At 46.4% G+C, this 23,766-nt stretch overlaps 1 protein-coding gene and 2 pseudogenes across 1 annotated transcript; 2 read left to right on the top strand and 1 right to left on the bottom strand.

The window, feature by feature from the left end:
- The first annotated feature begins 1,304 nt into the window (after nt 1-1,304).
- Nucleotides 1,305-3,510, top strand: LOC123113146 (28 kDa ribonucleoprotein, chloroplastic). Its single transcript, XM_044534297.1, has 4 exons — nt 1,305-1,812; nt 2,452-2,553; nt 2,746-3,027; nt 3,154-3,510. Exons 1-4 carry the CDS (start codon nt 1,372-1,374, stop codon nt 3,214-3,216), a joined length of 888 nt encoding a protein of 295 aa, XP_044390232.1. The 5' UTR covers nt 1,305-1,371; the 3' UTR covers nt 3,217-3,510.
- A 1,471-nt stretch (nt 3,511-4,981) lies between these two features.
- On the top strand, nt 4,982-6,820 carry LOC123116891 (trans-cinnamate:CoA ligase, peroxisomal-like; annotated as a pseudogene).
- Nucleotides 6,821-16,291: 9,471 nt separating this feature from the next.
- Nucleotides 16,292-19,605, bottom strand: LOC123116890 (uncharacterized; annotated as a pseudogene).
- Between the last annotated feature and the right edge of the window lie 4,161 nt (nt 19,606-23,766).

The raw sequence follows: 23,766 nt of genomic DNA, 5'->3' as shown, positions 1-23,766 counted from the left end.
GATCACCATCTCAAGACTCCCTATCCAAGATCCACCAGATTCAACCCCGATACCAGGAGATGACCTCTTTGTTGGTTCCGTCCTGGGCCAATTTGGGAGGCCTATGGTGAATACCAAGAAGACTCCAGAAGGCTTGTTCAAGACAAGGACTTCGTATGCATGGAGGACTCCTCTCAACTGATGTAGCCGACTAGGACTCTAGTAACCCTAGAACCTCGGTATCTTATATAAACCGGGATGGGCTAGTAGATAGATCTTACAAGTTAGACACATCATACAATCTCGTACTAGTCTTACACATGGTATGCACATAGTCCAACACAATTAAGCACAAGCAAAACACATGGTTTTATCTCCTCAGAGAGGTTGAACCTAGGTAAAATTATGTGTCCTTGTTGCCATCATTCCAAGAGACATAGCTTAAGATCCCCTACCTCGAGATCTATCGATTTGGGTTTCGTCATCAACCCCATTTGTGTTTGAGTGGTGTATTCCATGTTCTACCATCATATTTAGTGGGTACATGTGCATGATTACGTCTTTATAAATTCCAGCAACCCCGGAATACTAAATACATCTAGATACATCCATTTCTCTGACAAGTATTTTGGACGGAGGGAGTATAATAAAATGTTGACCATTATTTTCTGTGACATTATTACTAACATACACTTTTAACTGACATGATTGTGTTAGATCTAAAAATAATAGCCAAAAGAATTTATAAAAACTTAGTGTATCATTTTGAAGTTCAAACTTTAATGGTTACAAATACAAATTGTATACAGTCCATTTTTCCATGGGAATGAAGTTATTCTTTTCTTAAAGAATAGCCACACTCAATATCGGCCAAGAAGCTGAAGAACACTCCTTGTTTGTGCCACTTAGATGTACTCCATAATGTTTGAAACGAGACGACTTGAAACTTAAATACATAGGCGTCACATAAATTTTGAATGAATGGGGCATAAAATCGTTGAACTATGCTATGCTTCATTGCTTTATAGCAATGGTAGTGAAGCCCGGCCGCGAGGTCTTATAGAGAAGAGAAAAAACTTACTATCAACTTTGAACTTGTTTTTAGTTTTTATTTTGAGACAATTGAACTTGTTTTTAGTTTTTATTTTGAGACAATTGAACTTGTATTTAGTGTCGCTATCAACTTTGAACTGTATTCTTATAAACCAAATGGAGGGAAGCAACCTGGCCCGGCCCGGCCCAGCCCAGCCCAAATGCAGGATAAGGGGTAGGAGGAGGGAGAGGGAAGAGGGAAAATATAAAAACAAAATCCCGCAAAATCCTCAGTCTCTTTCCTTCTCCCCCCCAAACCCAGAAAATCCCTTATCCCCTCCCCCTGCTCCTCGACCGTCCATGGCGATGGCCTCCTCCACCACCGCCTCCGTCGCCGCGGCGTCCCTCCGCGCGCTCGCCGGCGCCTCCCCGGCCCCGCCCCCGAAGCCGTTCCTCGTGCTGCTCTCCCCGGCGCCCCCGCGCCGCCTCGGCCTCGGCCTCCGCGCCGCCCGCACGCGCGGCCCGCTCGCCCCGCTCGCCTCCTCCGACTCCTTTTTCGAAACCTCCGCGGCCGTCGACGTAGCCGAGCCGGAGGACGAGGCTCTGGAGGCCGCCGCGGAGGAGGAGCCGGCCGTGGTGGAGGAGGATGAGGAGGATGTGGCAGCGGAGGAGGAGGTGGTCGGGGAGTACGTGGAGCCGCCGGAGGAGGCCAAGGTGTACGTCGGCAACCTGCCCTACGACGTCGACAGCGAGCGCCTCGCGCAGCTCTTCGAGCAGGCCGGCGTCGTCGAGGTCTCCGAGGTGAGCGCTTCTTTCCCCTTCATGCACACACCTTGGCCTCTTTGCTAGGTGCCTGTCTGTGTGCACACACACGTTGGCTCAGTCAAGAGAATGCATCAATTCTTCCGGGCCCTGATTATGTGCTTTGTTTATGCGCAACTGAAATTGTCACGTTCAGTCCTGGACGGAATGATGCCTAACTGAATGTTGAGGCTCATATGGTGGAGCTGCTAAAATCTAGTTTGCCTCTTTGCAACCTGCTTGTGTGATAGGCTTGGATGCAGTAGGTTGGCCAGCGATGTTATTTGATGGGGTGCATCGTGTTATAGTTGTGTGTGGAGGCCAGTCATTTCACGTCTTTATCAGAATTATGTCCATTAACCTGCTAGCGCATGCACACAATGTTTTCAGAAACTGTGAAATACAGAGATATTTATCATGTGGTTTCTAATATGAAGTTTCGGTCCAATTAAGATGCATTTCCTTCCACGTAACAATGTATTATTTGCTGACCCTGTTACTGTTAATTCACGACTAGCGTGGTGTCGGCTTCATCAGTAATTCAGTATGGTTGGAGGGGCAGTCAGACAATGGTTGCTTGGATACTGTATGCCTTTTCTCCCTGTTGTAATATGTAGTTTCTATTTTGTGGATGTACAGGTCATTTACAACAGGGAAACAGACCAGAGCCGTGGATTTGGGTTTGTCACCATGAGTACCATTGAAGAGGCTGAGAAGGCCGTGGAGATGTTCCATCGCTATGTGAGTGCATACTCTGTATTTACGTAATGGAACCTGCATAGAATGGCTGCTTCCAGTTTGCATTTTCTATGTTTCCTGTCATAGGGCATTAATTCCAATTTCAAAAGCATTTATAATTCATATGCTATGTAAGCATGCTCTAAAGAATGCACCAAAATGTATGGTTTGCTGACTGACCTTTAACGTGGACAGGACGTGAATGGGAGGCTGTTGACTGTAAACAAGGCAGCTCCTAGAGGCGCCCGGGTGGAAAGGCCTCCCCGTGATTCCGGGTCTTCATTCAGGATCTACGTGGGCAACCTGCCATGGCAAGTGGACGACTCTAGGTTGGTAGAGCTGTTCAGCGAGCACGGCAAAGTTGTCGATGCCAGGGTTGTCTACGACAGAGACACTGGGCGCTCACGGGGATTTGGTTTCGTGACAATGGCATCGCAGCCGGAACTTGATGATGCCATCGCTGCCCTCGATGGACAGGTTAGTTAGCAATCATCTGATTGCCCTACCATTTTTACATACCGTGATAACTGCATGAATCGAACCTCGTTCTAGCGGGATAACGAATGCCGTGTCGAGTCTCACATTACTATCTGAATTCTGCAGAGCTTGGAGGGGCGTGCTCTGCGGGTGAACGTCGCGGAGGAGCGGCCACCGCGGAGGTTCTAATGAAGGTGTATTTGATGGTGGACTACGACAAGATTGCTGCGTAAGAGACACGATAGCACGCCCAGTACCGGCTTAGACCCCCCATCCATCCTTGTGCCATGTCTGCCTCCTCTCTCTCTCCAGTGTTTTTCTCTTTTGCTATCTGCCTGTTGCTTCCACGTTCTCAATCTGTCGATGCAATTCAAAAGTTTTGTCTGACATACTACATATGTTTAAGCCCCCCATATGGGGTGCGTCGCCCTGAGATTCGTGCTCGCCTGATGTGCGAAAAGGATCCAAAATCCCCTTATGTTATATGGATCTGAAATCTCCTTGTGACCCTGGTTGAATACCTATGTCTACATGGTCGCATGCTTCGCATCAAGCAGTGCAATACCGATTCGCAGTCCTGATGCTAAAGGGACCCTAGCGTGCATATATGTGTGGGGGTTGGGTGTTGCATCTGCAACTCAGATCTCGAGAAGTTTTTGCTCCATTGCCGCGAGTACATCGGGGCCAGCCTCCGTGCCAACTGCTGGCCATGGCGTGCCGGCCGATGTCCCTGGCGAAGTAGCGAACCACCCCAAGCCATGGCGCGTCGCGCGCATTGCCACTGGGTTACCAGAGCTGACGGCCAGTTCGCCTGGTTTTTATTTGCCGGCCGCCCTGAGCCTAGGCTTGTCGACTCTCACCCGCACCGCCATTGTTGCCTGTGTTATCGGCCAAGATTGTTGGGTCGATGCAAAAATGCCGAATTTTTACGACTTAAGGGCTTACTTGATTTTTTTGTGGAACACAAGGCACCATCAAGCGCCAAGACATCATTCATCTCATACGCAAAGTACAACGTGAATCACAACACCCTCCATTTGGAAGTTGTGAAGATTAAGCAGGGAAAGGCAAGAGCCAATGCCATGAGCTGAATGAGTACAACCTAAGACACGTTCTAATCTAGAATTGAGAACCTGATGAGCATCATTGTGGGCAATGCCGTTGATGTTTCTGGGAATATGATAAACAACGTGGTGTTGATGGTGAGTCTCCTGAATGAATCTGCTAATTTGTAGTTCTACATCTCCAAGGCCTACTTGATGCGGTTCTCTTGTTGGCATCGACTCCGACTCATCAAGCTTTGGCTGTTTATTTTCTATTAACGCTCATCGTCTGTAGAAAGTTGACACAGTATTAGAGATTGACAAGGTCTTTCATGTGCATCAATGGCCATGTTAAAAAAACATATATGTAAATCAAATATTGCAGTGACTATATAGATAGAAATAGGAGTCCAAACAACTATTGCATCAACCAGTTACAAGAAATAGCAGCAAACAAAGCAACTAAAGAATGAATCAGTGGCATTGGTATTATCCTTTAGGAAGAAATATGATGAAAAAAATAAAAATAAATTAACAAAAGTTTGCGCATAATTTACACATAAATTACGTTTTTTATAATATGCAAGTATATAATAGTGAAATTTCGCAAAAATAAGTTTCTTAAGAAAGAACGAATCAGTGGCGCTGGTATTACCCTCAAGATGGAAGAAAATAAATAAAAATAAAGCAAAATCAAAATCATGTAGTTTCTTTTAGTGGGAGGAGGTGTTCCCGTCGATGACGAGGCGCCTACGGTGACTTCGTAAATCTTAAGATGATATGTCGGCTCAGTCTCTCGGAGTTGCTCATAGGGATAAGGTGTGCGTGTGTGTATTCATAGGGGTGAGTGTATGCGCGCATGCATGAGCGCTTGCGTTTGTACTGTATTAAAAAAATATTATTTTTTAACAAAGCTCGCACCGAGAAAAATCAAACTTTCCTTTTTCTTTTTGAGGGGCCGAGAAAAATCAACTGATCCAGGCGACTAGTCGCTAGTGGGGCCCATAAATACGTACGCCTGCTAGCCTTGGAGCCTCTCAACACAACTGATCGGTATTGAGCTGAAGGCATACAGGTACGGTTGTTGGTGGAGGAAATGGAGAAGCTCCCCAAGCGTCCGGCTAACTACGTGCCGCTTAGCCCGGTTGGGTTCCTGCCGCGTGCCGGTGCAGTGTACGGTGACCGCACGTCCGTCGTCTACGGGCGTCTACAGCGATGTATGAGATGCACTTCGCCGTGCCCATGGCTGCTGCCGTGCTCAACACCATCAACACGCGCTTGGACGCCAAGGCGGTGGCGGCCATCCTGAGGCACTCCCAGGCCAAGGTCTTGTTCGTCGACTATGAGTACGTGCGCCTCGCCAACGGCGCGCTCCAGATCGTCGCCGATGCCGGCGCGCCCGTCCCGCCGGTCGCCGTCATCGACGATATTGACAGGCCCACTGGCGTCCGGCTCGGCGTCGGTGAGCTCGAGTATGAGGCGCTGGTCAGCGACGGCGACCCGGCCGCGGAGCTGCCCTCGCTGGCGGACGAGTGGGACGCGGTCACACTCAACTACACCTCCGGCACCACGTCGGCGCCTAAGGGCGTGGTGTATAGCCACCGTGGTGCGTACCTCAACACCACGAGCCAGCTGCTGTCGTGGGGGGTGGGCACCGAGCCGGTGTACCTCTGGACGCTCCCCATGTTCCACTGCAACGGGTGGACGCTCACCTGGGGAATGGCAGCGCGCGGCGGCGTCAACGTATGCATCCGCGAGAACCGCGCCGCCGACGTCTACCGTGCCATCTCCGACCACGGCGTCACCCACATGTGCTGCGCGCCGGTGGTGCTCAACATTCTCCTAGACGGCATCGGGGAGGCCCGTCGGCTGGCAGCTCCCGTCCACGTCCTCACTGGAGGGGCCCCGCCGACGGCCGCCCTGCTGGACCGCGTCGAGCGGGTCGGTTTCAAGGTGACGCACGGGTACGGGCTCACGGAGGCCACCGGCCCCGCTCTGGCCTGCGAGTGGCGCCACGAGTGGGACCTCCTGCCGCTCCCGGAGCGCTCACGCCTCAAGGCCAGGCAGGGGGTCAGTGTCCTGTCTCTCGCCGACACCAACGTCGTCGACAACAACACCATGGCTAGTGTGCCGCGCGACGGCAAGTCCGTGGGTGAGATCGTGCTCCGTGGCAGCAGCATCATGAAGGGGTACCTCGACAACCCGGAGGAGAACGACAAGGCCTTCAAGGGTGGGTGGTTCATGACGGGTGACGTCGGCGTCATGCACCCGGATGGGTACATCGAGGTAAAGGACAGGTCAAAGGACGTGATCATCAGCGGCGGCGAGAACATCTGCAGCAAGGAGGTGGAGGAGGTGCTGCTCCAGCACCAGGCTGTGGCCGACGCGGCGGTGGTTGCCATGGCTCACCCGCACTGGGGCGAGACACCCTGCGCGTTTCTCGTGGCCAGCAACAGGGCTGCCGGGGTCTGCGAAGACGAAGTGATCGCCTTCTGCCGTGAGCGCATGGCGCGTTTCATGTCACCCAGGAAGGTAGTGGTCGTCGACGCCCTCCCGAGGAACGCGCTGGGAAAGGTTGACAAGGTGAAGCTACGCGATGCGGTCCGGAGTCTTGTGCTCCCCAAGGCCACGTCTAGGCTATAGGTTCGGCGCCCATCATAAATGGTGATAAGGGCAATATGGTCTACAAATTCTTAAAAATACAGCAGTGTCAATGTTGTACCAGTAAGTATGCGTGGTTTGAACTATGTATGGATGTTGTTTTGATTGTTTTTTTTTTTGGAAATGGAGGCGTATCTCCGGCCTCTGGATCATAATGATGCATGCAACCATCTTATTAAAAATCCATGAAGTAGCACAAAGTCATAAAAGTATTATAGCTCGCAAGCGGAGTGAAACAAAAAGAAAAAAGAAAAGTACATGCTGACAATCACAACCGGTACGGCAATATGAAGGATAAGCTTCCTAGACTCCTATCCTGTTATGCGACCGCCATCCGAACCGGTTGAATATTAGTTTTTTTTTGAGACAACTCACGAAGCTTCTTATTGATTCGTCACAATGTTTACAGGGACGAAGGAAAGATCTCCGGGATGGCCTAACCACACACGGCGTCCGCCCCCGAGAGATAGAGCATGCTTCGCTAAGTTGTGAGCTTCATAATTTGAGCTCCTAAATTCATGGCTAACTTTACACATATCAAAAGCTAAAGAGTGGCTTAATATTTCATGCACAATAGCACCATATGGAGATGCATCCTCCTTCTTCAGTGAGTCCACGACCTGCTTGCAATCAGATGCAACATGAATGCGCCTTTGGTACAGGTCCTCCGCAAGTGCAAGTCCTTCTCTGATCGCCATGGCTTCTAGCGTCTCCGGGTCCCCAATGTGCCTCATAATCAGCGCTGAAGCTCCCAAAAACAGGCCATCTGAGTTTCTGCAGATTGCACCAACAGCCCCAAAATGAGCCTGCCTGGGTGCGGCTGCGTCCACATTTATTTTCACACATCCCGTGGCCAGAGCCTGCCACTGAGTTGGCCTTGTGGCTTTCACAACGGTCCTTCGAGGTTCACGTGCATTGATATATCTCAGGTCATCAAGAAAACTTGTGATAAATTCATAAATAGAGTGCGGTGATTGGAAGATGTCCTCATAGATCGCTTTCCTCCGAGCTCGCCAAATCGCCCACATGATAACAATCATATGTGCAAACATATCTCCGTTCAGAACTCCATTCATAGCAAAAAGCCAATCCTTGGGATGTTCTTCCATTCTATCCACAAGATGATGAACCAAATCCTCCGGAGCTAGGGCCCAAACACTGCTTGACATCGGGCACATAAAGAGCGCATGTCTCCATGAATCAACCGCCCCGCACAAAGGGCAATTGTCCTCGGTAGCCATATTGCGATGCTTCAGTACGTCAATAGTGGGCATGGAGTTTCTCGCCAACCTCCAAACGAACATGCGGAGTTTCGATGGAACCTGCATGTGCCAAATAGTACTCCACTTGTCCGTCTCCTGCTGCTCAATAGATGTTCCCGCTTCTTCGCTCAGCCAGGCCTCACGCTCGTGCTTTGTTCTGAGAATCATGCGATAGCGGGAACGAACACTGAAATTTCCCCTTGGTTCTTCGTGCCAAGCCCAAAAGTCCGAAACCTTGCGAGTACATAGTGGTATTTTCAGAATCTCGTTGGCATCAAACTGAGCAAAAGTTGCTCGAATCAGCTCCTCCTTCCAAGATGCCGTGGTACTGTCCATGAGCTCGGAGACCATCGTCGGAGGGTTTTGCGTGAGCAATGTGATGGGCCTCCTCACTCCGTCCCTCGGTATCCAATTGTGTCTCCAGATATTCGTGGTTTCGCCATCTCCAATCCTCTTCACAGTACCTTGTATCAAAACATCCCGACCATCAAGGATCGAGCGCCATATCTGAGAAGGGTGTGACCCAAGCTCGGCCTCAAGAATAGAAACCTCCGGGAAGTAAACGGCCTTTAAAATCCTGGCACTTAAGCTGAGCTCCCCTGTTAGCAATCTCCAAGCTTGACGTGCTAGGAGAGCTAAGTTGAAGATCTCCATATCCCGGAATCCCAATCCTCCCAAATTTTTTCGGTCTGGTCATAATATCCCAAGCCACCCATGCGGGTTTCCTTCTCCCCTGGTTGAATATTAGCTCGTGCTATTATCTCCCACTGGTTGCACCCAATAACCAAAGGCTTCCTGGAGTCCATACGAGTGAGTAAGGACCATGTACGGATCCATGCGGTAGCTCTGAAGATGACCTGCAAGAAAGTTAAAGTATGTTGTCTATTAAAAATCAAATCATCCTTACAGTTCCATATAGCCCACGGAAGTGCACATATTTCAATCCAAATACTAGCCGCAGTGTATGCTCAACCCCAGCTAACCACGTTCCAAACAACGACTCAATGTCAACTGGAGGATCACTAGTGCAGAACCGGCCTTTAGTGCCGGTTCGTAACGGCCTTCAGTGCCGGTTTGTCAACCGGCACTAAAGAGTGGGGACTAAAGGGCCCCCCTTTAGTACCGGTTTGTCACGAACCGGCGCTAAAATGACACCACGTGGCACGAGCCAGACCCGTGTGCGCGTAGGACATTAGTATCGGTTGGTAACACCAACCGGTACTAAATGTTTGGGGGGGGGTTTGGCTTTATTTTCCATTCAATTTTTTTTGTTTGCTGGTATTTCACGATACTACAAATTGTACACGTTATGCATATATATAAATAGATTTTCTCGTACGTAGAACTGCATATATATATATATATATATATATATATATATATATATATATATATATCATCGAATGTCTCACAATCAACACCATTAATTATTCACACGTACACATGTATATACATATACAATTTCTCCAACATATGTTGCCTTTGGTGCCTCCGGAGCACGATGACAAGTGGTTCATGGGGGCGGTAGCGGGTAATAGTATTCTCCTTTGGGATCTATGACCTGGTCGAGCAAAAATCCGGCTATTTCCTCTTGAAGTGCTAGTATGCGGTCCGATGTTAGGAGCTTATGCCACACCTCTCTGAACTGTTAAGAAGGAGATCAATATGCATGTGTGTTAGTTGTGTGACTAGATATCGATAATTGTGTGAATAGTGTTCTGACAAACGTACCCAGTCCTGTCTATCAGATCTGCTCCTTTGCACGTCATCATGCGAATGTTCTCGCAAACGTAGAATGCACACAGATTATTCCCCGGCGCCTGCTTCAGGGCCTTTACGAGAATGGAATTGAATCAGATAATGATTAATCAAGCATGATAATTTATTAATGATATTGAAACAAGAATTAAAGAGATGGTAGCTAGCTAGTACTACTTAATTACTTACCTTTGGTCGATGCCAAAACAAATTTTTTGCCCACTTGCCTGGAGTCACCTTGATGAACTTGGCCCATGCCCTGCCCGCCGGCAAAGAAAATTAATAAAGGGGTTATTAAATAGTTCATATCAGGAAATGACGAACTAATAATAGGCCGAAATATAGTTAATAATGATTGAAATTACCTGTTAACTATCCCCTTCACGATGGTGAAGTCTTTATCTTCTTTAGTTAGTGAATCCAGTAATTTAACTTTTCCTTCCTCAACTTTAATGTCTAACAAGATCCAGTACCAACTGCATGCGCACACGTTTGCATGTCTTAATTAAGAGGGCATGTGCATAAAATTAATCAACTACAGTAAACCCTATACACTTAATTATTAACATCTAGCTAGCTAGTAAGCAAAAACAGAATTTGTAGTACAAGACAGTGTGACTCACGGGAAGTTGTAAGGAAGTAGTATATTTTCATTGGTATTGAGGCGCTTCAAGAACTCTAGCATGCTTTCCTCTACACCATCTTGATAATATTCAATCTGCCATATGTCCTCACTAATGGTATTTGGGTCAATGAACCCAACGCTATAACGTCCAGATTTTTTCATTTCATACATCTTCATCCTGCATATAATACCACAGAAAAAGAATATAGTAAAGATAATTACATGTAATGATTGATCAAAATTATCACTACATAACTAGCTTGAGACTTAAATTACAGAAAGAAATCACTTACAGACAATAGCAACTGACAATAGACTTGTCGAGTGCGTCTTGATTGTATAACTGAAATAGTTCTGGATACTCAATGGCCAGAGCTTTCTCATGGTAATAATGCTCATGCTTGACATTCACCATGAGGGACTCTCGATTGGAAATCTTGGTAATGTTCATGTACCATTGATGCAATTGATACATTCTCGTTGGGAGGTCCTTGACCTTGTCTGGATGGACCAAAGGCTGGCCCCGGACATATTTCCATGCTATTTCCGATTCTCTAAGCGGAGGCATGGGCTCGATTTCGAGGAGATATTGAGCATTTGAGCCTGCATTATATGATCCTCCGTTATTACCACATCGCCATGCTGGGGAACGCTAACGGTTTGCCCACAATAATATTTGGCGCGCGTACTCCTCTCATGTGTTGTTGGCACAACAAGCGGGGGGATCGCTTGCGCCGCCTATTCTCCCAACTGGGGAACGGCTTTCCCGCATTTTTTGCCAGCTGCTTGTTGGCTCGAGCTCGAGCTCACTTCCTTCTTTAGCCGTTCTCGATGTAGTTTCCTGATTTGGCGCTCATAGTCTGAGTCAACAGGCTTGGGAGCTGGTTCTCTAGCCATATGAATGAAGTGGTCAATTACTTTCTCAGGCACTTTCTCCTTTGGCGGTGGTGCCGGTTTCGGTCCAAAATGGGCGTCCACTTGGGCTTGCACTATGCCTCCGTTTTGCTCGTTACTCATGTCGTAAGGCCTCTGAGGAAGAGGAGCGAGGCTTGGACCATATTTATATCACTTATCTCCGCCTGTACTTCCTGAACTACCTTGACTCGTACCGCTACGCACCAAAGCTGCGGCATGTCTCTTCTGCGATTGCTGAGACGGCGGCGACGACTGACGTGGTTGAGTTGGACCAGGAGAAGTGGCCTAACGATGTGCCGGACTTGAAGCAGGAGGTGTGGCCTGACACGGTGCCGGACTTGAAACTGGAGATGTGGCATGACGCTGTGCCGGACTTGAAACCGGAGGAGTCAGCTCACGCGTTCGGGGACTTGGAGGAGGTGGCGGACTTCGTGGAGGAGTCGGCTCACGAGTTCGTGGACTTGGAGGAGCGGGAGTCTGCTGACTCGCTGGCGGACTTCGAGGAGGAGTCAGCAGACGACGTGGTGTCGGTGGACTTCGAAAGATGATGCAATCCTTTCTCCATAGGATGATACGATGTATGGCCTCTCCCACTGTGTGCTCGTCTTCACCTCCAGGAATGTCAAGCTGTAGCCCCGAATATGGGTCCACTACTTCATCAACCATGACACGAGCATAGCCCTCTGGAATCGGGATGCAATGGAAGGTTGCTTCGGGGGTAACTGGAAAAGCAACGCCGTCCGCCACCTTCATGGATATGTTCTTCATTTTGGAGTGTAGCTCAAAGTTAGTGTTCTCTATGACGTCATCCACAGGGTATGTATCCAGCAGTGTGTCGCCCGGGGTAGAACCAACGCTGCTTCTCGGCATGGATGGGACGGTGCTATCCAATGCTGGACGATCATCCGCTTGCTGCTGCCGCTGCTGAGACCCCTTTTCCTGGCTAAGTGAGTCGATCTGCTCCTGCTGCTGCTGGAATTTGAGTGCCAGGTCCGCGTGCCTTGCTTCTAGGCCTTGAAGGCGTTCTGCGTCTTGCTTCCTCTGCTCCTCCTCCAGCTTCCTTTTCTTCTCCTCCTCCATCTTCCTTCTTGCAATGGTCCTGTAGTCCTCGTTCCATTTTGAAAAGCCCTCATACTAGGGAATAACGCCCTTGCCTCGTGTTTTTCCCGGGTGTTTAGGATTTCCCAGGGCGCGCGTAAGCTCGTCGTTCTCTCTGTTGGGCGTGAACACCCCCCTTCGAGCTTCTTCTATTGCGTCAATTATCTTTTGTTCGGCTCCTTTTAGATTTGCCTTCCGCGAAACTTCGCCTGTCTTCGGGTCCAACGCCCCCCATGCGCATAGAACCAAGTTCTGCACCTGGGGACCAGTTCCTAGTAACCGGAGTGACCCCTGCATCCTCCATCTCTTGCTCATACTTATCCCACTTAGGCAATCCCACCGCGTAGCCACCTGGACCCAGCCTATGGAACTGCGTCTTTTTTACGGCATTTGCCTTGTTTTTCATCGACCGTTCCTTAGATAATTCTGAATCCTTGAAGGTAGTTGGCCCATACAATTTTCTTGTGGGTGTTGAATGCAATTGCCATCTTCTTAAGAGCAGTGGCCTTGACTTTTTCCACATCTGCTTCAGTGAAATGATCTGGTAGGGTGCAATGTTCCATCAGAGATTTAAGGTCTTTTTTGGCTCTATCGTCGACCCAAGTAACACCTGGACGTTTAGTCTTTGGCTCTTTCCATTCTTGAATGGAGATCGGGAGTTTGTCCTTCACAAGAACTCCGCACTGACGAGTCCACTTGTCCGCAATGTTCTTAGGCGTGAGGGGTTCGCCACTAAGTTTGGTGGATTCAATGTGGTACTTTACACCATCCTTCAACAATCTGCCCGGGCCTCGCTTTGTCTTGCTGTCTGTAGAAGCAGATTTGCTCGATCCGGAGGGCTGAAAGAAGAAAGATCGATTCGTTAATATATTTTCAATAAAAAAAACATGTGATGATCACCATGATGTATGCTTATATAAATATACCTCGCCGGTAGTCTTTGTTATTTTAAGATCAACATTGTCTGTGTCATCACAAACATAGTCTGTGTCATCATAATCATAATCATAGTTCATGACTTCATCAACTCGGTCGTCGAGATCGAATATCTTTTCATCACCCTCTCCGGTATTGTTCAGATATTGGGAGCCGTCATCTGCTTCATTCAGATCATCTAACCTGTGAGGGCTGCGTATGATGTCGAACAATTCCTCTTCTCTCTCTCTGCCGGTATTGTCCGCCATAGCTTTTACTTTACTAATACAGAAGAAATATAAAACAATTTAGTATTCAAATTACAATGCATGGATGCAATTAATCAATAAGGAAAAACTGAATCTCGAATACATCGTCTCAAATATATAATCTCGAATACATCATCCTCTTAATATATATAATCTCGAATACATCGTCTCGAATATTATATATCGAATACATCACTGGCTAGGTACCTAATAAAGATCGAGTACTACAGAAGAATCTAGGGCGCCACTCGCGGTTCCTGGGGCGCGGGCGGTGCACACCCAAAGAGAAGGAACCATCACAGGATCATATCTCCGGTCATCTGCCCAAAGAACCCGCCAAGTAGTGGAGAACCTGAAGTCGTCCATAGCAGCCATGTAGCGATGGACGTGCTCATCTTCCTCCCTGACACGGCGACGCACCACCTCCGACAGGGCCGGCTGCCTCTGCACCGAATGTGGCCCACGCGAACGCCACCAAAGAAGATCAGGGTCGACGACGGGACCCGAGGTCGGGTTCCTCACCAAGCGGCGCGCGCCTCCAGGTAGCACCTCCCAGTGCCAGCCCGGCGGAGCCCAGTCTCGGACATGGGTCCTCTGAAGCAGGACGTCGTCGCGAACGGGTCGACGACGAGGATGCGGGCTGGGCATATCGTCAAGAACAAATACTATATGCCCGCAAAAAGTAACATTTTTTAAATGATTGAATTGTGATAACTAAAATTATATATATATATATATATATATATATATATATGCAAATTCTAACAATTTGACATTAATCTAATTCATCTAACTAAAACTAATTCTAAAATTTCCAGATTATATAACTAACATTTCTATAACAATTCTAATATTCATATAACTAAAAAACAGAAAAATTGCTAACATTTCTATAAATATTTCTATAACTAAAAAACAGAAAACATTTATAACATTTCTATATAACTAACATTTCTAATATTTATATTACTAAAAAACAGAAAAAATGCTAACATTTCTATAAATATTTCTATAACTAAAAAACAAAAAAATTATAACATTTCTATATAACTAACATTTCTAATATTTATATAACTAAAAAACAGAATAATTTCTAACATTTCTATAACTAAAAAACAGAAAAATTTATAACAAACAAACTAGTGTGTGTGTGTGTAGTGTGTGTGTGTGTGTGTGTGTAGTGTGTGTAGTGTGTGTGTGTGTGTGTGTGTGTAGTGTGTGTGTGTGTGGACATGGCGGCTGGGGCGAGCTCATTGGCGAGGCGACGACGGGGCGGCGATGACGGGCCGACGGGACGGGACGGCGACGACGGGGCGACGGGACGGGGCGGCGACGACGGGGCGGGGCGGGGCGCGGCTATGGGGCGGCCGGGGCGTGGCGACGGGGACGGCCGGGCGGCGACGTCGACGGGACGGCGCCGAGGGGCGGGGACAACCGGGGTCGGCGACGAGGGACGGGGGCGGCTACGTCGACGGGCGGGGACAGCCGGGGTCGGCGACGAGGGACGGGGGCGGCTACGTCGATGGGACCGACGTCGATCAGGGCAGGGCGGCGCGACGGAGGGAGGAAACAGAGGGAAAAAAGAGAGGGAAAGTGAATTTTTTTCAACTGGTGTATATATAGGATGGACCTTTAGTACCGGTTGAAGCCACCAACCGGTACTAAAGGTCTATTTTGGCAAGGCCAAGCGGCGGGAAGCGCACCCCCTTTAGCACCGGGTTGTGGCTCCAACCGGTACTAAAGGGGGGGGGGTCTTTAGTACCGGTTGGAGCCACGACCCGGTAACAAAGGGGGTGCGCTGGCTCCAGGCGGTGCGCAAGTTTAGTCCCACCTCGCTAGCCGAGGGGCTACCGCACTGGTTTATAAGCCCCAGTGCGGTAGCTCTCTCGAGCTCCTCTCCTAAGCAGGCCTACTGGGCCTACCTGTCCTCTTCTGCCCAGTGGGCCTACTGGGTCTTTGCGGGCCTGCATCCTGGCCCAACAAAAGGTTGTGTTCCTATTCGTATGCAGGCCGCTTTGGCCAAGTAGGCGGGCTTTTTTATTTTCTTATTTTTTTCACTTTATTTATTTTTGTTTTATTTATTTTTGAGTTGTTTTTTGCTGTATTTAGAGTTTCTTTGTGAATATTTTTGCTTTAGGTACAAAAAATTACAAACTTTCAGTTAGTGTCGGTAGTTTTCAAATTTGAATAGTTTAAATTTTCAATTATTTGAAATTTGTGTGAATCACTAGTTTGTGAATAACTTAACTTTGAAAAAAGTTTTTTTAGTGATTCTTTTTTCTTATGTGTTTTATCATTATATTCAATTTGGTAATGCTTAGGTTATTTAAAAAATGAAATGCCTTTGTAATAGTTGAGTTTTCGTCGGAAACCCTGATACTTCGAAAGAGATTGTCCATTTTGTACACGAAGTGCATCCAGTTTTTGTTGTAACCCTCTCTACTTTTTTGCACATGCTATTTGTATGAAATTATGATACCATGCCAACTTTCAACCCTTTCTGAGTTCATTTGCAATGCTTTTCAATTTCAGGGTCATTTAGCTGGAAAAAATCAGTAAATGCATGAAAAGAATTTGTTTGCACATAAAATTTCTTCGTGTTTCAAATGCCAAAACACATAACTACCCTAACTATTATAGACATTCCCTCCTGGGTGTGAAACACAGAAGAAAGTGATGATAGTGAAGCCGATCACATCTCAGATCTTTGGGTGTGAAACTTTTTTTCGCGTGTGTCCCTTTGCGCCGTAGCCATGGAAAATCTTCATCATTTAACTAGATGCTCGGGTCAATATTCACTGTGAATGGAGCAATTTCATCAAACTTTTCATAATCTTCTGACATGTCTGTCTTGTCATCCACTCCCACGATGTTTCTTTTTCCTGAAAGAACTATGTGGCGCTTTGGCTCGTCGTATGATCCATTCGCTTCCTTATCTTTTCTTTTTCTTGGCCTGGTAGACATGTCTTTCACATAAAAAACCTGCGCCACATCATTGGCTAGGACGAATGGTTCGTCTGCATACGCAAGATTGTTGAGATCCACTGTTGTCATTCCGTACTGCGGGTCTTCCGTTACCCCGCCTCGTGTCATATTGACCCATTTGCACCGAAACAAAGGGACCTTCAAATCACCTCCATAGTTAAGTTTCCATATGTCCTCTATGTAACCATAATATGTTTCCTTTCCCATGTTCGTTGTTGCATGAAAGCGGACACCACTGTTTTGGTTGGTGCTCTTCTTATCTTGGGCGATCATGTAAAATGTATTCCCATTTATCTGGTACCCTTTGAAAGTCATTATATTCGAAGATGGTAACTGAGATAACGAGTATAGGTCATTTTGAATATCGCCATCATTCAGGGCATGTTTCTGCAACCAACCGGCGAAAGTCCTCGTTTGTTCGCGTGTAATCCAGTCGTCAGACTTCTCTGGGTGTTTGGACTGTAGAAAATTCTTGTGTTCCTCCATATACGGAGCCACCAAGGCGGAATTCTGTAAAACTGTGTAGTGTGCTTCAGTAAGAGAATGTCCGTCCATACATATTATTTGATGCCCTCCTAGCGTGCCTTTTCCTTCCAGTCTGCCCTTATGCCGCGATTCAGGAACACCAATCGGCTTAAGGTCAGGAATAAAGTCAATACAAAACTCAATGACCTCCTCATTTTCATGGCCCTTCGAGATGCTTCCTTCTGGCCTAGCACGTTTATGAACATATTTCTTCAAGACTCCCATGAACCTTTCAAAGGGGAACATATTGTGTAGAAATACAGGACCCAAAACGTTAATCTCTTCGCAAAGGTGAACTAGGACGTGCGTCATGATGTTGAAGAAGGATGGTGGGAAGACCAACTCGAAATTGACAAGACATTGCACCAAATCATTCTGTAACCTTGGTATGATTTCTGGATCGATTACCTTCTGAGAGATTGCATTGAGGAATGCACATAGCTTCACAATGGCTAATAGAACGTTTTCTGGTAGAAGCCCCCTCAATGCAACTGGAAGGAGTTGCGTCATAATCACGTGGCGGTCATGAGACTTTAGGTTCTGAAACTTTTTTTCTGTCATATTTATTATTCCCTTTATATTCGACGAGAAGCCAGACGGTACCTTCATGCTGAGCAGGCATTCGAAGAAGATGTCCTTCTCTTCTTTGGTAAGAGCGTAGCTGGCCTGACAATAATGTATGCCGTCTTTTCCGTGCATACGTTGCTGGTCCTCCCGTGCCTCTGGTGTATCTTTGGCTTCCCATACACGCCCAAAAAGCCAAGAAGGGTCACGCAAAGATTCTTCGTCACATGCATCACGTCGATTGCGGAGCGGACCTCTAGGTCTATCCAACATGGCAGGTCCCAAAATATAGATTTCTTCTTCCACATGGGTGCGCGTCCGTCAGCGTCCTTCGGAACAGGTTGTCCGCCAGGACCCTTTCCAAAGATTACCTTCAAATCCTTGACCATATCATGTACATCAGCACCAGTACGGTGGCGAGGCTTCGTCCGGTGATCCGCCTCACCTTTGAAATGCTTGCCTTTCTTTCTTACGGGATGCCTTGTCGGAAGAAATCGACGATGTCCCAGGTACACATTCTTCCTACAACTATCCAAATATATACTGTCGGTATCATCCAAACAGTGCGTGCATCCGCGGTATCCCTTGTTTGTCTGTCCTGAAAGGTTACTGAGAGCAGGCCAATCATTGATGGTCACGAACAGCAACGCCTTTAGGTCAAATTCTTCCTGTCCGTGCTCATCCCACGCACGTACACCTGTTCCATTCCACAGCTGTAATAGTTCTTCAACTAATGGCCTTAGGTACACATCAATGTCGTTGCCGGGTTGCTTAGGGCCTTGGATGAGCACTGGCATCATAATGAACTTCCGCTTCATGCACAACCAAGGAGGAAGGTTATACAAACATAGAGTCACAGGCCACGTGCTATGGTTGCTGCTCTGCTCCCCAAAAGGATTAATGCCATCTGCGCTTAGACCAAACCATACGTTCCTTGGGTCACCTGCAAACTCCTCCCAGTACTTTCTCTCGATTTTTCTCCACTGCGAACCGTCAGCGGGTACTCTCAACTTTCCGTCTTTCTTACGGTCTTCTGCGTGCCACCGCATCGCCTTCGCATGCTCTTTGTTTTGGAACAAACGTTTCAACCGTGGTATTATAGGAGCATACCACATCACCTTGGCAGGAATCTTCTTCCTGGGGCGCTCGCCCTCGACATCACCAGGGTCATCGCGACTGATCTTATAACGCAATGCACCGCATACCGGGCAAGCGTTCAAATCCTCGTACTCACCGCGGTAGAGGATGCAGTCATTAGGGCATGCATGTATCTTTTGCACCTCTAACCCTAGAGGGCAGACAACCTTCTTTGCTTCATACGTACTCTCGGGCAATTCGTTGTCCTTTGGAAGCATATTCTTTATCATTACCAGCAACTTTCCAAATCCCTTGTCAGATACACCATTCTCTGCCTTCCATTGCAGCAATTCAAGTGTGGTGCCCAACTTTTTTTTGTCAGCTTCGCAATTCGGGTACAACAATTTCTTGTGATCCTCTAACATGCGCTGCAACTTCGTCCTCTCCAGATCACTTGCGCAGTTTCTCTTTGCATCGGCAATGGCCCGACCTAGATCATCAGCGGGCTCATCTGATGCCTCTTCTTCAGCTTCTTCCCGCATTGCCGGCTCAGCTTCTTCCCCCATTGTTGTATCATCGTATTCAGGGAACCCATGGCCAGGATAGCCGTCGTCGTCCTCTTCTTCTTCATTGTCTTCCATCATAACCCCTATTTCTCCGTGCTTGGTCCAAACATTATAGTGGGGCATGAAACCGGACTTAAATAGGTGGACGTGAATGGTTTTTGACGTAGAGTAACTGTGACCATTCTTACAGCCAGCACATGGACAAGGCATAAAACCATCCGCCCGCTTGTTTGCCTCAGCGGCCCGCAGAAAAGTATGCACGCCATTAATGAACTCGGGAGAGCATCGGTCATCATACATCCATTGTCGGCTCATCTTCATTACACAACACCGAATAGACCAAATTAATACAAGTTCATACATAAAGTTCATACATAAAGTTCATATACACACTTAATTAAATGCAACATACAAATAACTCTCTAGCTAAAGAATTTAAATGCAACAACAAATGCGATGAAGATCGCAACTAAGGTAACAATTGATCCAACAGCATAATGATACCAAGCCACACTATCAATGGCATATTTTCTAATCTTTCTAATCTTCAACCTCATTTTCTCCATCTTGATCTTGTGATCATCGACGACATCGGCAACATGCAACTCCAATTCCATCTTCTCCCCCTCAATTCTTTTCAATTTTTCTTTCAAATACTCGTTTTCTCTTTCAACTAAATTTAACCTCTCGACAATAGGGTCGGTTGGAATTTCCGGTTCACATACCTCCTAGATAAAAATATCTATGTCAACTTGATGGGCATAATTTGTCATAAACACGAAATGCAACAACTAGTTTTAAAAGAGAATATACCACATCCGAATCATAACAAGGACGAGGGCCGACGGGGACGGATATCAAAACCATGGCACTATGTATAACAAACAACGTACGGGTAAGATAATTATACGAGTAACTATATATCCAAATCACACAAACATCAATTTGGTAATGTAAAACATTCATGAACAAGAGCCTCACCACAAGGTGGTGCCGGCGACGGGACGGTGCGGGCGATCGACGGTGGTTACGACGGAGATTTAGAAGGCACTAAGTAAACCACACCTACATATGCAAACTAAGTGTTATTTTTGACCTCAAATTGCATATAAATCAAATACTAGCAAATATAATTCCTCCCAAATTAATCACTATACAAAGCATTGCAAGAGCTAATCTAGCAATGAGAGTTGAAAGGACAAAGTTGCCAACCTTTGTGATCATTTGAATGGATGGGGGCCTTCAAATCTTGACAAATTTTGGGCAAAATTTGTGAGGAGCTCGAGGAAGAGAGGGGAAGAACAGAGGAAGTGAGGGGAAAGGGGAAGAACAGAGTGGCTCGGGTGGACGAAGGGTTTATGTACGTCGACCTTTAGTTGTGCCACGAACCGGTACTAAAGGTGCTGGAGGGGCCCCAAACTGACAACACCCTGCCACCACTCTCTTTAGTACCGATTCGTGGCACGAACCGGTGCTAAAGGTTCACCACGAACCGGTACTAATGAGATAGGCCGGCTAGCCGTTGGAACCGACACTAATGGACACATTAGTGCCGGCTCAAAATCAAACCGTCACTAATGTGTCTCATATTAGGTCTTTTTTCTACTAGTGGATTAATGTTGAAGGCTATATGAATCATTCTCCAAAGCAATTTGGCGAGTGGGTATTCAAGGAATAAATGTTGTATTGTTTCATCATGAACACAAAAACAACAATGTGAACTACCTGCCCATCGCCTCTTTATTAAGTTATCCTTGGTGAGTATTACTTGCTTGTGGACGAATCACATAAATTTTTTAATATGCAAGGGAACCTTAACCCTCCAAATATGCAACGATCTTGAGATTGGGCTAGAATTAATCAAATCCATATAGAAAGATTCCACTGTAAAACCCCCATTTTTAGCTATTTTCCATTGCATCGAATCCGGCTGGTCGGAGAGTTGAACATCTATCAATCTCCAAACCAAGTGCATCCAGGCAGTCCATCGCTCACCAACTAACACGCGTCTGAACTGAATATTTAAGGGAATCGTTTGAAAAACTGTGCCAACGTAATCCTTGTTACGTTGCACAATGTTATAAAGGGTGGGATATTGTACGGCTAGGGGTGTCTCTCCTAACCACGTATCCTCCCAAAATCTTATTGGCATCCTGTTGCCAACCAAGAATTTGACCCTACGAAAGAACAAGTCCTTTGTTCTCATAAGACCCTACCAGAATAGCGAGTCAGTTGGTCTCATGGTAACCTGGGCGAGCGTTTTTGACTGTAAATACTTATTGTGCAAAATCTGTGTCCACATGCCCTCCGACTCTGTCTCTAACCTATAGAGTCATTTGCTCATAAGGCATTTATTCTTGATTTCTAAGTTCTCAATACCGAGACCCCCCCTGGTCTTTTGGTCGGCAAAGGATATCCCATCGCGCGAGACGGTATTTCCTCTTGACCTCATCTGATTGCCAGAAGAACTGTGATCCAAAGAAATCAAGTCGCTTCCGTACCCCTTTCGGAATTTCGAAGAACGATAGTAGGAACATCAGCATACTAGTCAGTACCAAGGTAATCAACACTAGCCAACCTCCATAAGACATAAGCTTGCCCTTCCAACAGCTAACCATTTTTTCAATTCGATCTTCGATACACTTCCATTCTTCATTAGATAACTTACGGTGATGAATTGGTATGCCCAAATAACTAAATGGTAAAGAACCTAATTCACACCCGAATAGTTGTCTATAAGTTGCAATATTAACTATTGTAATATAAACTATATTCTAGTTGTATGATTGTGATATTGTATTTTATACTATATTCCTATACATCAGTAGATAGAAACTTTATCACTCCTTTTCACAATGTTGTGGCATTATGAGTTGTCCAGAGTTCAAACATTGCAGGTGTTCTTGACCAAGTTTAAGAAAAAAAACATCTCCACTATCAAATCATCATATCACGCGAACCAACATGTGCTTGGATGGTTTGGAGGACAGTGGTATCCCAGTCCACGAAGGTTCAAGTCCTGGTGCTCGCATTTATATTGAATTTATTTCAGGATTTCCGGCGATGCGCGTTTAGTGGGAGGAGATGTTCCCGTCGATTATGAGGCGCCTACGGTGACTTCGTAAAATCTCAAGATGATATGTCTGTCCAATCTCTCGAAAGTGCTCATAGGGGTACAGTGTGCATGTGTGCGTTCATAGAAGTGAGTGTATGCACGTATATATGAGCGCTTGCATCTGTACTGTGTTAAAAAAATATTCACCATATCACACACGTTTATGATGTATTCATTTAAATTTGCTCAGAAATAAATTAGTTGGACCAAGCGACACCATTTAAAAAAGAGGAAGTAAATTGCTATATACTCCAGGTTCCTGAATTCATGCAGTCACCATCTGTAATGGGAAGAACCCTCAGTACATTCTCACTGATGTTTCAGCCTCGAGCCCCGACTGCGAGATTTGAATATGTGTCATATTTTGTTTTCTATAGGCATTCTCCTCATATCTTACTCTTATTGCAAAGCTAGAGTTGAACTTCCCACCTTTGTGGACACCCACGTCATGAAAAGATGAGGTTACTTATATCAAGATTCAAGGCAGCAGCCCTTCTTTTCCCCTTTAGACCAGTCAGCAACATTGAGAAGTACAACTTAAAATTCAAATCCTCAACCAGTTAAGAATTATCTATTCATCACATAATTTTCATGAAAATATTTATGCACGATGTACAATGGGAGTGGTCACTACTTCATCTTTTTCATCTGACAACGCCACTACATTGCAAGATAAATTGGGCATGGAATCCTGAAGCTGAAGGCACTAAAGATATTCAAGCCTTACATGAGGTGCTAAACTAGGACTCTACACGTTTCCGCACAAAGAAGTGACCCTTGATTTTTGTTTGGGTGAATGTTTCACCATTTTACTACAGTTATATACCTAACAGCGCTCTTTCCGAATTTGATTCCCTCTACGGTGCATAGATATCCAAACAAGTAAATGGTTTGAAAAAGAGTTTTCTTCTGCAAAATCTATGATAATATTTCACAGCACGTGAGGTAAAACAGAGGTGATATATGAATATAGCGAATATACCAATTACACCCAGTCTCTGCACCTATAAGATGTCACAAAGACATCCAGGATGCACACAACCAAAGGAAAAAAATAAGGTCCCGCCACAATGATCGACTCCTCTCAGCAGGTGCACACAAACCACCACCAAATACAACACCCAAAAAACATAAAGGTCTCCAGAAGCAACACCCGCAAGAAGAAAACAGTGCACAAGTGCCGCTGTTGACTGATCCAAGATCTTAGGTTTTCACCTTGGAGAAGTCCGAGCTCTCAAACAATTCCAGGCAATTGCCAGGCATAACCAATGAAGGCCAGACTGTAGGTTTTCACCCTGAAAGTCATGGCTCGGCACTTGAGGAGCACCACCGACAATGAATTCTTCCAGTGCCGCCGCCTC

Source organism: Triticum aestivum, chromosome 5B (genome assembly GCF_018294505.1).
Source record: "Triticum aestivum cultivar Chinese Spring chromosome 5B, IWGSC CS RefSeq v2.1, whole genome shotgun sequence".
Taxonomy (NCBI): Eukaryota; Viridiplantae; Streptophyta; class Magnoliopsida; order Poales; family Poaceae; genus Triticum; species Triticum aestivum.
This window is presented reverse-complemented; position numbering and strand designations above follow the sequence as displayed.